Here is a 14,770-nt window from a genome sequence, read left to right as displayed (position 1 = left end):
TTAGGGGGAATTTATCTGCTTCTCTTATCTCTGAGGCTTTTGATTCTTATTAGTGGAGCTTATTAACTCTTCCATGAAATGCTTCATTTCCTGTATCTTAGCCTGCAGAATTACAATTCATCACTCTTTGGTGGTAACAATTCCCCTGTGAAATGACTAAACAGTCCAGTTCTCTGATGCCAGGTGCACAGTGGTCTTCTGGAACCTTCTGCCACAAAGTGGGAGAGGCTATGACCATTCAGCAAGGACTTGGGAAGGAAGCTGAGAAGATTCACACACTGGGTTGTACCCCACGCTCTTCTTTCCAGGACTCAAAGGATGTTACATGGGGCACTGGATTGGCCTGCCATGGCCTCTGTGATTGACATGTATCTTTCCTGGGATTCCAGAGAAAAGAGGGTTTCAGTCCCTCCCCCCAAGGGCCAAGAAAAGTGAAACTGCATCCCCGTGTACCACATTGACGTTTTGGAAAATCCACGAAGGAACTCCTCTGCCGACAGCCCTGGGAGTATCAAATGGCAACATTCTGTATTTAAGGGACGTTGACATTTAGGATTGAAAAAGGAATTTGGATTGCTAAATTAAAAAAAAAATAAGTCAGTGTGATTCCAAATTAAAATACGGTTGTAAATTCAGTCAGCCACACGTCTCACTCATCCCCTGGGAGGAAGATGAATCGCTTCTCACAGGGGAATTCATGTTTTCGATGAGGAGTTTAGTCACGGGCTATTCCTATTTCTGTCTGCGCAGCTCCGGCTAATTTGGGTCAGCTGTGTGTATAAACATTTGCTTACTTAGAACTCAGGAAAAGATCCCAAGATAAGAACAGACCTCCTGTGGTGGTCCCCTGCTTCTAACCTCCTGCCTCCAACAGGGACCCGGAAAAAAGAGAAAACAGGCTGGAGGGCCGTTGACAATCTGTTAGGGAGAGGAGCCTGGGGCTGGTGGCAGTTCTGATGGCGGAGGCGGGGCCTGCCTTCTCCCCTCGGGCTTGGAGGGGAGAGCCCAGCTCCTCCTCCAGCATACGGGTCAGGACCAAGAGGCTGCATCCAAGAGCTGGTGTTCTGGGTCAGCAGCTGGGGCAGTGGTTCCCAAAGTGTGGCCTTGGACCAACATCTTTGGCATCGTCTGGAAACTTGCTAACAGTACCAATTTTCAGGCCCCACCCAGACCTACAGAATCCAAAGCACGGGTGAGAGGCGGAGGGACAGAGGGTCTGTGTTCAGACAAGCCCCCCAGGGGGATTCTGGTTCTCTGGCATTTCCATGGCAAGTAGGTCCTGACCTGTAGATGAGAATCAGAGGTACTTGGGAATCAGAGACTTCAAGAAGGGGTGGCTGATGTCTATGACAGATTTCTCAGTATTTCAAAAAACTGAAGAAAAAGGGTGTGTTTGTCCAGAGAAAGGCTGCTGAGTTTCATGAAACTGCCACTTTTCATAGTTGCTGCCTAGAAGCAGAACAACTTGGTTAAGAACTGCTTGTTCTCATCAAAAAGCACTGGCTGGTAAGTTTATATGCCATTAATTAATCAAAGACAGATATATGGATAATAATTCATATATATAGGGGTTTGGGGGGAGGAAGACAAAACTGATTTAAATACAAGCTCTACAGTAGTCATGGGTATAATTAAAGAAGTCTTGGATGACTAAAGTTTCGGGAGCCATCCCTCTGGGTTCTGTCCTTGCTTTGCCATCTATTTCTGGTGCAGCCTTGAACAAGGCTGAGAGTCTTCCCATGTTCTTGGTTTCCCACTTACAAACAGGTTTAGCAATGCTTGTCCTCTTGACTTTGCTTTTTTTTTTTTTTTGGTCATGCTGTGTGGTATGGAGGATCTCAGCTCACCAACCAGGGATCGAACCTGCGCCCTCCTGCATTGGGAGTGCAGAGTCTTAACCACTGGACCACCAGGGAAGTCCATTGGCTTTGCTTTTAAAGACAAATTGGACCAGGAGTATTCTTCTTCCAAATGAATGGGATCCATGCTAGGCACGTGTGGTTAATACTTTGGAAACTGTTTCATCTCTTTAGGATGGCAACAGATGGCCCGTTCAGAACCCAAAGGATAGTCTCAGGGGGTCTGAAAAGATTGCCTTTTCCCAATGGAGCTTTGTAATATTATGGCTTGCATGCTTAGGGAATTCAATGCCTTCTACATGAATACTCCGGAATTTCTCAGAAGGGTCCACAGATACATTCCCATGATGCCTGCATTACTAGTTCACTAATTTCTAAGGAGCAAGGAACTAGAAAATAGAACGAAAGAATTGGGGGAAGTAGAAAAGTTAGGGTTTTGGACCCAAATGGGCTTGGTATGAAAATCGAGGAGGCTTTTTTTTCTCACTCCACATTTGAGATGTTAGGAGGGAGGGAAGGGGGACAGATGAAACCCTTGTGCCGTGTTCTGCTCAAACAGCCAACAGTGGGGGGGCGGGGGAGTGGGTGCTGTGGGGAGAAGCCAAGTCAGAGGAAGGCACTGAGGAAAGGAAGGAAGACTCTGCCCCGCCAACTTCTCAAAACTATCAAGAAGCTGCGTGTGCTGTGGGTGCAGGAACCGGCCCATGACGCCTCTCGCTATTCAGGAGGAGGACCACAGAACTGAGGGATTTACCAAGGCTTTGCCGTAAGTATGTGGCTGCGGAGGCCTGGATTAGTCTGCAAAACAAATAAAGGCAGCACCATTCACACACAGCTCATCGTATCTTTCCATTCATCAACATCCATCAGACCACGGAACAAGCTGCCCAGATGCTTCTCTCTGGCCAGCGGGGCTTTCTTTGAGTCTCCGCAGAGAAGTCGCAGCCTCTTGGGTGCCCCCTGGGCTTCTGTAATCGACTTCAGTTCTCTAATGCCGTTTTCTGGATTCCAGGAGAATCAACTCAATGTTCCTGCTTCTCTCCCCTGGATTCATAGAGATCAGCCCCAGTGTACTAGCAGAAGGAGAGAGAAAGTCATTTCTTTCCTTCAGTTCTCCCAGAAACCTACTCCATGTAGTGGTGAGATGTTGTCCAATATTGTTAACAGGCATAACTAAGCAGGAGAATGGGGAGAACATTCTAGAGGGTAAGCTCTTTGAAACAGAATTCATGTCTAACTCCTCTGTGTTCCTTTGGGCTTTTCTCCCAACAGATGGTCAAAATATCTACTGAACTGCTCTGTGACTTTCTTTTTTTCATCGAAAACTCAGAGCTGATTCTCTTTCTGCACTAAGACTTCTGAAGGGGTTGGAATAAAACAGTATTTAAGATTCAACTCAGGAGATATGTGTTAGTCACTCAGTCATGTCCAACTCTTTTGCGACCCCATGGACTATAGCCCACCATGCTCCTCTGTCCATGGGATTCTCCATGCAAGAATACTGGAGTGGGTTGCCATTTCCTTCTCCAGGGGATCTTTCCCACCCAGGGATCGAGCCCACGACTCCTGCTTTGCAGGCAGATTCTTTATCATCTGAGCCACAGCATTTACCCTTCAACCCATGAGATTGGTGCCCAAAGAGAAGAATGTAGTGGAGAAAACCTGCATGAGAAATGATGACCAGACCTGAGCCTGCCCACAGGTGTCCGGGAAGGATAGGAGGTTGGGCTGTGTCCCCAAACAAGAAAAAATAAGTGAACCCTGATGTCCTCTTGAAGCCTTGAGCCTGACGGGGACGGTGGCAGAGCCATGCTTCTGAATTCCAGTTGACGGTGACAAGTAGGCAATTTGAAACTTTCCTTTTGAGATTCAGAGGTGGGATTCTGGAAGGGAGTCTGAACCATAAATTCTTAAAGTAATATTTCTACACTAATGTCGAGAGGCTAGTTCACTCAGGTTTCACAACTCTTTTGAAAATGTGAATTCCACCAATGATACTATAAATGTGAAAGCAATCTTAGAAGCCAGCCTGGAGGTGTACTTCTGGCTGAGAGTGCTTTCATACTGTTTAAAGGGGCTCTATGCTGGCTGCTACTCCAGGATCAAGAGAGGCAGGTTTCAGCCTCAGCTGCTGCAACAGGAGGGGACTGCAATTTCTTCTTTTTGCAATGGGCAAAGGCCTTGGGTCAGTCTAATGTACAACTCAAGACTAATTCTGTCCAAGGAGAGCACGTGTTTCTGTGAACAAACTAAAACCAGCAGGGCTACCTGGTAGTAGCAGAAGGACAGTGAACAATTCACCTGGCCAGCAGCTAGCCACTTGAGCAATTTATAACAAGTTTGAAAATTCAGGGGGAGCACTGCAGTTATTTCCAGTGTTATGGACAACGTGAGGCTGTGTTATCATTTTACTGTGCATGCATTTTAAGTCTCACAGTTCAAGTTTGTAAATAGGACCGCTTTGGGCTCTGGCTTTGGGATGTTTAAAGCATCTCTGAGGCCTCTCCAATCTCAGTTTCATGAAGGTTAAAGACAGTGAGATGTGGACTAAGGCAGGGTTTTCAAACTCTGTTTGAAGAGGACCCTGGGGAAGAGAAACAGGGTTATCTAAGAGGGGTGAGGGGGGCCGAGTGAGTGGGGCAGAGGCCCCTGACCCTGTTCCAACCAGTATATGTGTGTGTGTATATATACACACACACACCTAACACACAATTTATCTATTAAAAAACACCAAAAATCATCAAATTAGGTGATCTCCAATGACTATCAGCTTTGCTTCCCTCCGTTCTACTTCCTGTCTTCCTCCTTTCCTCCTTCCTTCTGCTTCAGAAAATTCAGGTGATAGAAGGAAGCTATAAAAAGCCCTCTTGGGAAATATAACCTGTCCCACCTTCTGTGTTTCTTGTCACCTTTCCCCTTAAAATCTCGAGCCTCTACAAAGTACAGTCATGCTCACGGTGGTCCCCAAAGAGCCCAGCACACCACCCTGCACAGAGTCTGGGTTATCATGAAATATGTTGAATCTGATTGAATAGAAAAGACCCAGACTGTGAGTTCCTGCTTCCTTCTCTGGAGCAACTGCCTTTACACATGTGTGCCTGGTGGTGGTGGGGTGGCTGAGTAAAGAGACTGGTGTTTAGGCTCTGGGCTGATGGGGCCACCATCTGGGCTCCACATCTCAGCAGGTGCAGAGGCTTGTCTGGGTCCAGCTTCCCCAGAAGCACTAAGTCCCTGGAGCTGAGCCTGCACTGGGCTGGGTGCACCTGCTGTAGCTTTGACAATTATCTACAGCAGAAGTGACACCCTCGGAGAGGAGGTGACTGAAGACTATGCGAAAATGATGCTGCTTAATCTACCTTTCTCGTTTTGCTGAATTAAAAAGGAAACATCACTGCATGACTCATAGGACTTTCCCCAGCAACTGTCTTCAAGACACAATGGGCTATGGGTGCAAAATTTCTGTTAAGCAGTACTTCATTAATATATACACTATCTGATTCTGGAAATCCTGGAGAAAAGTGAAAAAAGTGAAAGTGTTAGTCACTTAGTCATGTCTGACTCTTTGAGATCCCATGGACAGTAGCCCATCAGGCTCCTCTGTCCGTGGGGATTCTCCAGGCAAGACTACTGGAGTGAGTTGCCATTCCCTTCTCCAGGGAATCTTCCTGACCCAGGGATTGAACCTGTTTTTCCTGCTCTGCAGGCAGTTTCTTTACCATCTGAACCACTGGGGAAGCCCCACACTATCTGATTCTGGAAATCCTGGAGAACAAAATATTCTATCTCCACTGGACTCTACTCTGCAAATGGACATTTAATTTGCATGCCTTACACAGGGGTGTTATGTAAAAATGTGCCATAGGATTCATTCCTGTTTTTATTAGGTGTCTTACTCCTGAAATTTAACTCCAGAAACCTCAAAAAATTTTTTTATTCTTCTCCAAATGGCAGCTGCAAGACCCAGGTTTGGATTATTTAAACATGTAGGTTAAACTTTAAATCAGTTGTGAACAGCTTGAGCAGATGTAAAGGTACTGGGTCTCTCTACTTCAATTGCCTTTCCAGAATTAAGAGAAAGAGATGCCCATGAAGGATTGCTGTTGTTATTGTTGAGTTGCCAAGTTGTGTCCAGCTCTGTGGGACCCCGTGGACTGTAGCCAGCAAGGCTTCTCTGTCCTTGGGGTCTCCTAGGCAAGAACACTGGAGAGGCTTGCCATTTCCTTTCCAGAGGATCTTCCCAACCCAGGGATCGAACCCAAGTCTCCTGCATTGGTAGGTGGATTCTCTACCTCTAAGCCACCTGGGAAGCTCCCATGAAAGAACTGATTATTTTAATGCTCCCAAAACTGGTGTATTCATCTTTTATTTGAGGGCATGTGGTAGAGACTGTGGTCTGCGGAGAGGATCCTAGTGGATCTACACTTGCCTACACTCCACTGTTAGTGAATCGTTTTTCTAGATGGTGGTTAAACAAATTCAATTCTACACGTTTGCAAGAGGATTCAGAATTAAGACTGGCCTGCTCGACTTTGAGCCCCAGTGTGTTTATCTGACATGAAGCCTGTAGACTCCGGGTCTCTCCTGTGTTTTAACACCTGCCTCGCTGGGCTGGCAGAGATGAAACAGACCACACAGACTCGTGACTTTGATTTCTCATTCTAACTGTACATTTGATCGAAGCAACCTTTCAGTTGCAGGGTGAGATCTTTCTTTTGCGCTTAGCAAATCGCTAAAAAAAGTCGTTCTGCCATAGGTCACCTGCTGTTTATTCTTTGTAGGGCTGAGCCATGAACAAAGAACTTCATCTGAATTCCCAAAGGAAAGAGCTTGAAATATTCTTAGTTCTTTTCTGGTTCTGAAGCACCGACTATACTTAAAATGTTTAGACTTTGGATCACAGGGCACCAAGGTTACTAACTGTAGGACATTCAATCAAGGGCAAATGTTTGCTTGTTGCATGCTTAACTATGAAGTCACAGTCTGGACAAAGACCTTGATTTCTGCAGGAGTCATTATGGATTTTGATTTTTTAAATTTTAATTAAAAAATTAAAAATTTTAACTTCTGCGGGAAGACGTTAGAAAGTGTGACCTAAAGGAGCTTACATGGTGATTCCATTTATCTGGTACTTTTTCTGTTTTTATAGCTAACCAGAAGGCAGCTTCAACTGCTCAACTTGAAGTTTTCAAGTTTCAAGGTAGGAAATTTCAAATATACCTTCCAAAAGATAGGATAATCCTTCTTCTTTGACCCAAATGATGGCAAGTAATTCAACGTTACACCATTTATACTAGAATGGTATTTCTGCTCATTATTCCAGAAAGGAAGCAATTGACAATATTCAATTACCTGGGGACTCAAGTACTCAAACAGATGTGAAACCAAGGAGGTGAGAGAAAGATGATACAATTAATGCTTCCAGGAAGAATAGTGATTATATCCAATTCTAAAAATAGGAGTGGGGATGGAGGCCCATAGAGTAGTGTTTGTCCTGTAATCAAATCCGCTACATTAGAATTTTAGGTACAAACCTCTGTGAGTAAAAGGAAGCCCTGGCACATGAGTAGCATTTGGGACAAAGCCTCTAAGGTCTGGGATTCCTGCTGACCCAGAGTCCGGGAGGATCTGGGGAGACTGATCCGTGAAATTGGATTATTACCTCTCAGGTGCTTTCCAGCTCCCAAATCACATGTTCCGCCCACCCCAGCCACCCCCATATAGACCAGTCCATAAGAAACAGGGCTACTCACGTGGTACGATGCCTTGGTTAGCCAGCTGTTCTTGGGTCCTTCTCTGTTGGAGTCGTAACTGTAAAACTTAGAAAAGGAAGTGTTAGTATGTGAGCTGGGCTAAGACTGATTGTGATCACTTCTATTTGCCTCACATCTCTTTTTGCCTGATCACTCTTCTCATATTATTTCTAGAACAGTTCTGAAAGTCTGAAGTGTGTGAAGGACACTTGCATTTTGCTGTGGGCATGGACAAGAAAGGATGAGAGAAGCTGAGGGGTTGCAGGGTTTTCCAGCAAGTGAGTGACCACCAGAGACTAGAAGTCTCATCTCCTCTTTGAAGTGAACATTATTTTCACAGCATCGCACTCTGTCTCCCCCTGCTATTTTACCTGGGAGGTGAATACCATCAAATGCTGTCATGATTTCAAAACAGGAGACAGAGTAAAGAAGGCTTCGTCTCAAACGTGTCACCTGGGTTCAAGTTCCACATCTTGCCCCTTCCTGGATGGATAACTCTGGGCAAGTTGTTCAACCTCTTTGACCCTCAGGTTTTTCATTTGTAAATGGGAACAATGCCCTGTGGGATTGCTATCGTTTGATTAAAACATGTATGCGGGTTGCTTAGTAGAGTGCCTGGTACCATAAATCATCAATAAATGGGAGTACTGGGACTTCCCTGGAAGCCCAGTGGCTAAGACTCCACGCTTCCAATGCCGGCAGCCCAGGTTTGATCCCTGCTCAGGGAACTAGATCCCTCAGGTTGCAACTAAGAGTTCATATGCCACAACGAAGCTGGAAGTTTGGGTGCCACAAATAAGACCTGGCACAGCCAAATAAATAAATAAAATAAATATTAAAATAATAAATGGTACTATTGTGAGAGTCTGGAATTCACCTGGAAATTCAGAGAAGGGCCAATGGAGTCATGCTTTGGTTAGAAAATGTAAAACACCATAAATTGTACAAACTATAAATTATGGAACTCTCTGTTACTATCTGTAGTACAAGTAGATTACATATATACCACATATATTTATGTATGTAAGTAGTTACATATATGATATATATTATAAGTATAATATTTATGATTTCCTTCTTCTCTTTTCACTTAACCCCCTAAAAGAATCTATCTTTGGACATGTACGTTTTCTCAGGGAGATTCAGAGTTTGCCGTCTTGATTTCTGGGTTTAAGCTGCTCAGGATGAGAACAGAAAGAGCAGAAATTTTCAAAGAGAGGGACTGGTTTGATCACCTTATAATGAAAAGAGAGAACAAGCATTGCTTTCATGAAGAGAAAATTAGAATGGAGAGGAGGAAAATGAAAAGGCTATACAGCTGTCTTTCAAGTTCATTTACTATTCCACAGTGAGGCTTCAGAGCAAGTGCAGTCATAAGATATACTGAGGCGAGCTTCCCCGATGGCTCAGCGGTGAAGAACCCGCCTGCCCATGCAGGAGACGTGGGTTTGATCTCTGGTCTGGGAAGATCCCATATGCTATGGAGCAACTAAGCCTGTGCCTCAATTACTGAGCCTGTGCTCTATCCAGAGCCCGGGAGTTGCAGCTACTGAGCCCTAGAGCCCATGCTCCACAAAAAGGGAAGCCACTGCAATGAGGGGCCTGCACACCACAAGGAAGCCACACCTCAAATGAAGCCACCTTGAGGTGTGGCTTCACTTCATTTGTCCCCGCTTGCCACAACTGGAGAAAAAGCCTGTGTAATAAGGAAGCCCCAGCACAAAAATAAATAAATAAACATAAAAAAATAAGATATTCTGAAAGAGTAATGAACACAGGTAATTTTTAAAGGTGTTGCTATGGGTTTTGAATTGGCTTCTCGCCAACCTTCATGGGCGAGACCAATGTTGCTGAATTGCTATCAATTCCTTTTGGAGGCTAAACTGTGCTTCGCTGAACAGTCTCATGTGACTCCATTTTAGGACTGAACACACAAAACAGAATCAAATGGAAATACAAGATTTACAGTAGAATATCTGAAGTAAAAAAAATTCACCGAAAGGCCTAAAAAAAAAAGAACGAATGTCAAGTCAGTACACTTGAACACAGAGCAAACTGAAGAAGAGAAAGAAAATGAAAAAAATGGTCAGACCCTCAGGTTCCTGCGCCCCAGTATCAAAAAGTCTGTTAACAACATCAGCTCATTCAGTTCAGTTCAGTTCAGTTCAGTCGCTCAGTTGTGTCTGACTCTTTGAGACCAAATGGACTGCAGCATGCCAGGGTTCCCTGTCCATCACCAACTCCCACAGCTTGCTCAAACTCATGTCCGTCGAGTCAGTGATGCCATCCAACCATCTCATCCTCTGTCATCTCCTTCTCCCCCTGCCTTCAATCTTTCCCAGAGTCAGGGTCTTTTCTAATGAGTCAGATCTTTACATCATGTGGCCAAAGTACTGGAGTTTCAGCTTCAGCATCAGTCCTTCCAATGAATATTCAGGATTGATTTCCTTTAGGATTGACTGGTTTGATCTCCTTGCAGTCTAAGGAACTCTCAAGAGTCTTCTCCAACACCACAGTTCAAAGGCATCAATTAGATCATTAGATCTACTTGATCTATATATAATAATCAGCTCACTAGAGTCCCAGAAAGAGAGCAGAAAAATAAATAATTGCCACAACTCCCCAAATTTGGTGAAAAACAGAAATTTACAGATTCAGAAAGTTCAACAAACCCCAAACCAGATATAGTCACAGAAAAACCACACTTAGATTCATCATAATTAATGGCTGAAAACCAAAGAGAAGGAGAAAATCTTGAAAGTAGCCAGGAAAAATAAAACATTACATAAAGGAAAACATTGATTTAAATAACCACAGACTTCTCAGCAGAAATCACAGTCCAGAAAATAAAACAAAATGAAAACCAAACAGAAAACTATCAACCCAGAACACAGAATATCCTCTAGAAATGAAGGTGAAATAAAGATAGTTCAGGCAAAGGAGAAAATCAGATAATTTGTTTGCTAGCACACTTGACTACAGTAAATACTTAGGGAAATTCTTCAGGTTGAAGGGAAATGATATCAGAAGGAAATCGGGGTATTCAAGAATGACTAGAGTATTCAGCAATGGTAACTAGCTGGGTGAACTATAAAGATCGTGCTCTTCTCACTAGCTAAGTGAAGCATGGCTGGTCGCCCAGCGCCCTTGGCGTTGCCCCTCTTGTCACCTGGGGCCTGCTGCAGTCCTTCTCTCCAGTGAAGGACTGGTGGGCAGGCTGTTGGGTCAGCGCTCCAAGCCTAGAGGGAAAGGCCAGACAGCCAAGGGCAGGATGATCCTGGCAGTGGCATTTGTCCCTGGGAGGCTTCTTCTCCAGGTCTGGCAAAGCTCCAAGGCTAGAGGTGGAGATTGAATGACCACATCCCTTTCTGAGCCTGCTTCCTGCTGCACCTGGGAGAGTCCTGATACGGGGGCCAAAACCGTACCACCAGTGGCCTTCACCTCTGGACACCGCTGTCCTTAGCGACTGCCTGGCCTCCGTCCCTGACGGTCTCTGTGCTTCACTGCCCTCTCTGCTTTCAGCTTGCTGTGGTCATCTGTGTCCCCAGAGCCCTTGGCAAACCTCCACTGCTCCACTGTAGCTAAAAATACTCTGAGCAGAGGGTTGCTTTCCAGTCCAAGCCTAACCCCTGCTCCCAGGTCCAACCAGCTACACACTACAGGTATCCACGGAGCTCTCTCTTCGCTTCATTTGAGGCCATATGGTTATCTTTGGGAGGTGAAAGGGAGGGAGTTCTTGATGTCTTTTCCACGCCATCCCAACGTGTTCTCATATGGTTCTGGTATTCAGGTGTCAATCCGTCTTAGCTTTCAGAAACAAAGCAATTTCGTTTTCTCTAGTTTTGCATTCTTCTGGTCATCATTATCAGAATTGAGAGTCCTGTGTTTATGCTCAAGTTGCTTCTTTCTTTTTAAAAAAGTAAGTTTCTTATTAAAAAAGAAATCTCTACAATGTCACATTTAAGGACAAAATGAGATAATTGAAAACAATGTGATATGCCCCCCGAATGTTAAAATAAAGCATGGTGATTACTGTGACCAATTTGAGTTAGGCAATATTTATGTCATTCTAGAAATTTCCATAAATTGCCTAGGAACCAATAAGTAGATCTGAGAAGATATTAAGTTTAGAACAAGAAGGAATCCTCAGTACATGCTGTTCTTTTCTACATAATACTGAGATTAGTGATTTTTATCTAATCATAAAAATATCAGCTCTACTATATTAAATTCTCGTCAAGACTGACAATTAGCCCAACTTTGTTTTAGTGGTGGAGAAGGAAATGGCAACCCATCCAGTGTTCTTGCCTAAAGAATCCTGTGGACAGAGGAGGCTGGTGGGCTGCTGTCCATGGGGTCACAGAGTTGGACACGACTGAAGCGACTTAGCGGCAGCAGCAGTTTTCTTGGTACAAACACAGATGTTTATACTAATCAAGTTGCTTCTTTATTCAGAAGTTCTGGGCTCTCAATTCTGATTTTCTCATCTGTCTGGCTTTTTCTGTCCCAGTTCTACACTATTTGAATTATTCTAGACTTAAGCATAGATGTTCATGCCTGGTAGTGAGGATCTTATATCAACCTTCTTTTATAAACGTGTCTTAACTACTCTAGCCTGCTTTCCCACCCCCACCCCCCAAATGAATTTTAGGATGTGAGTAGCAAGTTCTGCCATCACCTCAAGAACCTACCTCTCTGGAAGCAGAGGGGATACATTCCTTTAATATTCTATAATTATAAGTGTGAACCCTAAACAGCCAGAGAAGCGTTATCCTGTTTAAGATTATCAAAGAATATATAGAAACTTCAGGGTCTAGGATAGTGCAAGATCAGGAATAGGTTCTCTGAATGCAGCTGGGACTGAGACTGGGTACCCAACTCAAGAATGGGAGCTAGAAGTACTATTCACAGTAGCCAAGGTATGGAGATAAGCTGAATGACCATCTGCAGATAAACAGATAAATAAATCTGTGGTATACACACACAATGGAATGTTACTAAGCTGTGAGAAAGAATGAAAGACTGCTATTTGCTGCAACATGGGTGTACCTAGAGATTATCACACTCAGAGAAGTAAGTCAGAAAAAGGCAAATAGCATATGATATCACATACGTGGAATCTAAAATATAACACAAATGAGCACATCTATGCGTTGGGGAAACATGTAGGAAACAGACTCCCAAACACAGAGGACAGTTGCCAAAGGGTGTTGAGGAAAGGGATGGATTGGGAGCTTAGGCTTAGTAGATGCAAACTAGTAAATAAAGAACGGATAAACAACAAGGTCCTACTGTACGGCATAGGGAACTATATTCAATATCCTGCAATAAACCATTGTGGGAAACAGTATGAAAAGAAGATATCTACTTTGCTGGAGAGCAGAAATCAACACATTGTAAATCAACCATATCTCAATAAAATACATTTTTAAAAAATGGTAGCTAGAATATGTCTACACACCACTGGGTTGCAACCAGAATATGACAGAGGCCTGTGCCCAGCAGAGCAGAGCCAGCCAGGATGGGAAGGACCAGGTCTAGCTGGGCATGTCTCTCAAGAGTTTCAGGTAGAAGAGGAAGGAAATATAGGAATTGATGGATATAGTGACATTCCTCCTGTCACATAGACTTTGGACTCTAAAGTTTAGCCTCATGGGTGCAAATTTCAAATGAAACAATTTGTATGATAAAATGGTCACTTCTGCCACACTAAACCCTATGTTTTAATGTATTTCTTCCATTGGAAGGTTTCCTTTCAAATGAATCAGAAGCCGCTAAAACATGAAGCATGTTTCATTTTCACTGCTTCCTTGGTAACTAAGCACAAGGGACCTTCAGCTCAGTATCACTGTCCATAGTGTCTCTATAGCAACAGTCATGTAGGGTACCATTCTCACCAACACAGGTGAATGGCTCAGCCGAGTGTCTGGTTAGGATGAGGCTCCTGAATGATCCCAGGCTCTGACGGCATCACACAGAGTTGTTGCCATGGTTTTGGTGAGAAGTATTGCTTTTCTGAGGATTACAAAACACTTTATGTTCCAACCCCATGCTGGCTCATTCCTGACAGAGTGGAAAATGCGTCTCCTTGGCTGAAATGTTCCTCTTGAGTCCAGCCCAAAGATGACATTTTTAGGAAAGTTTGAGAAGAATCCTGGGGCTGTTACTGAGTCACGATAGAGTAGAAATGGATCTTTTCTATTTAAAGAGTTTTGTGCTACTGTTTGAAAATGTCACATTGCTAGGGAACAGTGGAAATGGAAAACTTTCCATTTGCCATCAACAAAGGAAGATCGTTACTGAATGTGAAGCAGAGGAGCTGAAGAGAAGTTCTGTTACCTGTCTGACCAAAATAGAAGGAGGCTGATGGGAATTTGATTTAATAATATTGGTCTGAACAAGCTTGGAGCTCTAAAATGGGATCACTCATCTGGAATGTAGCACACATAATTTCAACTCCCACCCCCATCCCCCGCTCCTACAAAGCTGTAGTTTGGACTGGTTCCAGAATCTCTCTGGATCGCAGTTTAATACAAAGCAAAAGAAGAGATTAGCTTAGCTTAGATCAGGATTTCCCCAATTTATCTTATATCAAGAGTCACCTGGGACCTGGAGGGGTAAAAAAAAAACAGTATCTCTTTGGGACCTTTCCTGGAGACTATGGTCCAATAGTCCTGCGGTATATTGGAAATATATTTTAACAAACTTTCCAGGAAATTCTGAGGAAAAAAGTAGGTTTGAGAAATAGAAATAAGCAAATATACTATGTGAAAAAACAAGACCATGTTTTTATACTGTTTTGTGACTTTCTTTTTCATTGGTAATATACTGTCGTTTTTTTTGGTCAGGGGTATATCTGTACACCACCATTTTTAATGACTACACAGTATCTGGTCATGCACCAATATCTGTTTAACAAATCTCCTTTTATTGTACATTTAATTTTTCTTCCTGCATAAGTCATGTATTGTATTTGTACCCCTACTGGGACTATTGGAGGGTTTCTATTTCACTACATCCTTATCAATTCTATTAAAGAAGAAAAAAGCCTTACTAATTTGATTGGTATCCATTATACTTTCTAATAAGTCAGACACATTTTCATGTGATTTGTTGATTATTAGTATCTTTTCTTTTGTGAATGACCTGATAACATTCTTT

General features: G+C 43.4%; 1 protein-coding gene across 7 annotated transcripts in view; it reads right to left on the bottom strand.

Annotated features, from left to right (window-relative positions):
* Nucleotides 1–14,770, bottom strand: part of MYOCD (myocardin) — a 95,891-nt gene that overhangs the window by 57,422 nt on the left and 23,699 nt on the right. For 3 of the 7 annotated variants that reach the window (XM_043903881.1, XM_043903879.1, XM_043903885.1), the window contains exon 2: nucleotides 7,610–7,675. In XM_043903881.1, coding sequence (XP_043759816.1) covers nucleotides 7,610–7,675 — 66 coding nt within the window. Of the gene's footprint in view, nucleotides 1–2,613; nucleotides 2,658–7,609; nucleotides 7,676–10,778; nucleotides 11,029–11,050; nucleotides 11,074–14,770 lie in introns of those variants that run through there. The other 4 variants (XM_043903884.1, XM_043903883.1, XM_043903882.1 and 1 more) reach the window with 4 other exon arrangements.

This window comes from Cervus elaphus, chromosome 5, assembly GCF_910594005.1.
Source record: "Cervus elaphus chromosome 5, mCerEla1.1, whole genome shotgun sequence".
Lineage (NCBI taxonomy): Eukaryota > Metazoa > Chordata > Mammalia > Artiodactyla > Cervidae > Cervus > Cervus elaphus.
Note: the sequence above shows the minus strand (reverse complement) of the source record. Positions and strands in the feature narration are given on the sequence as shown.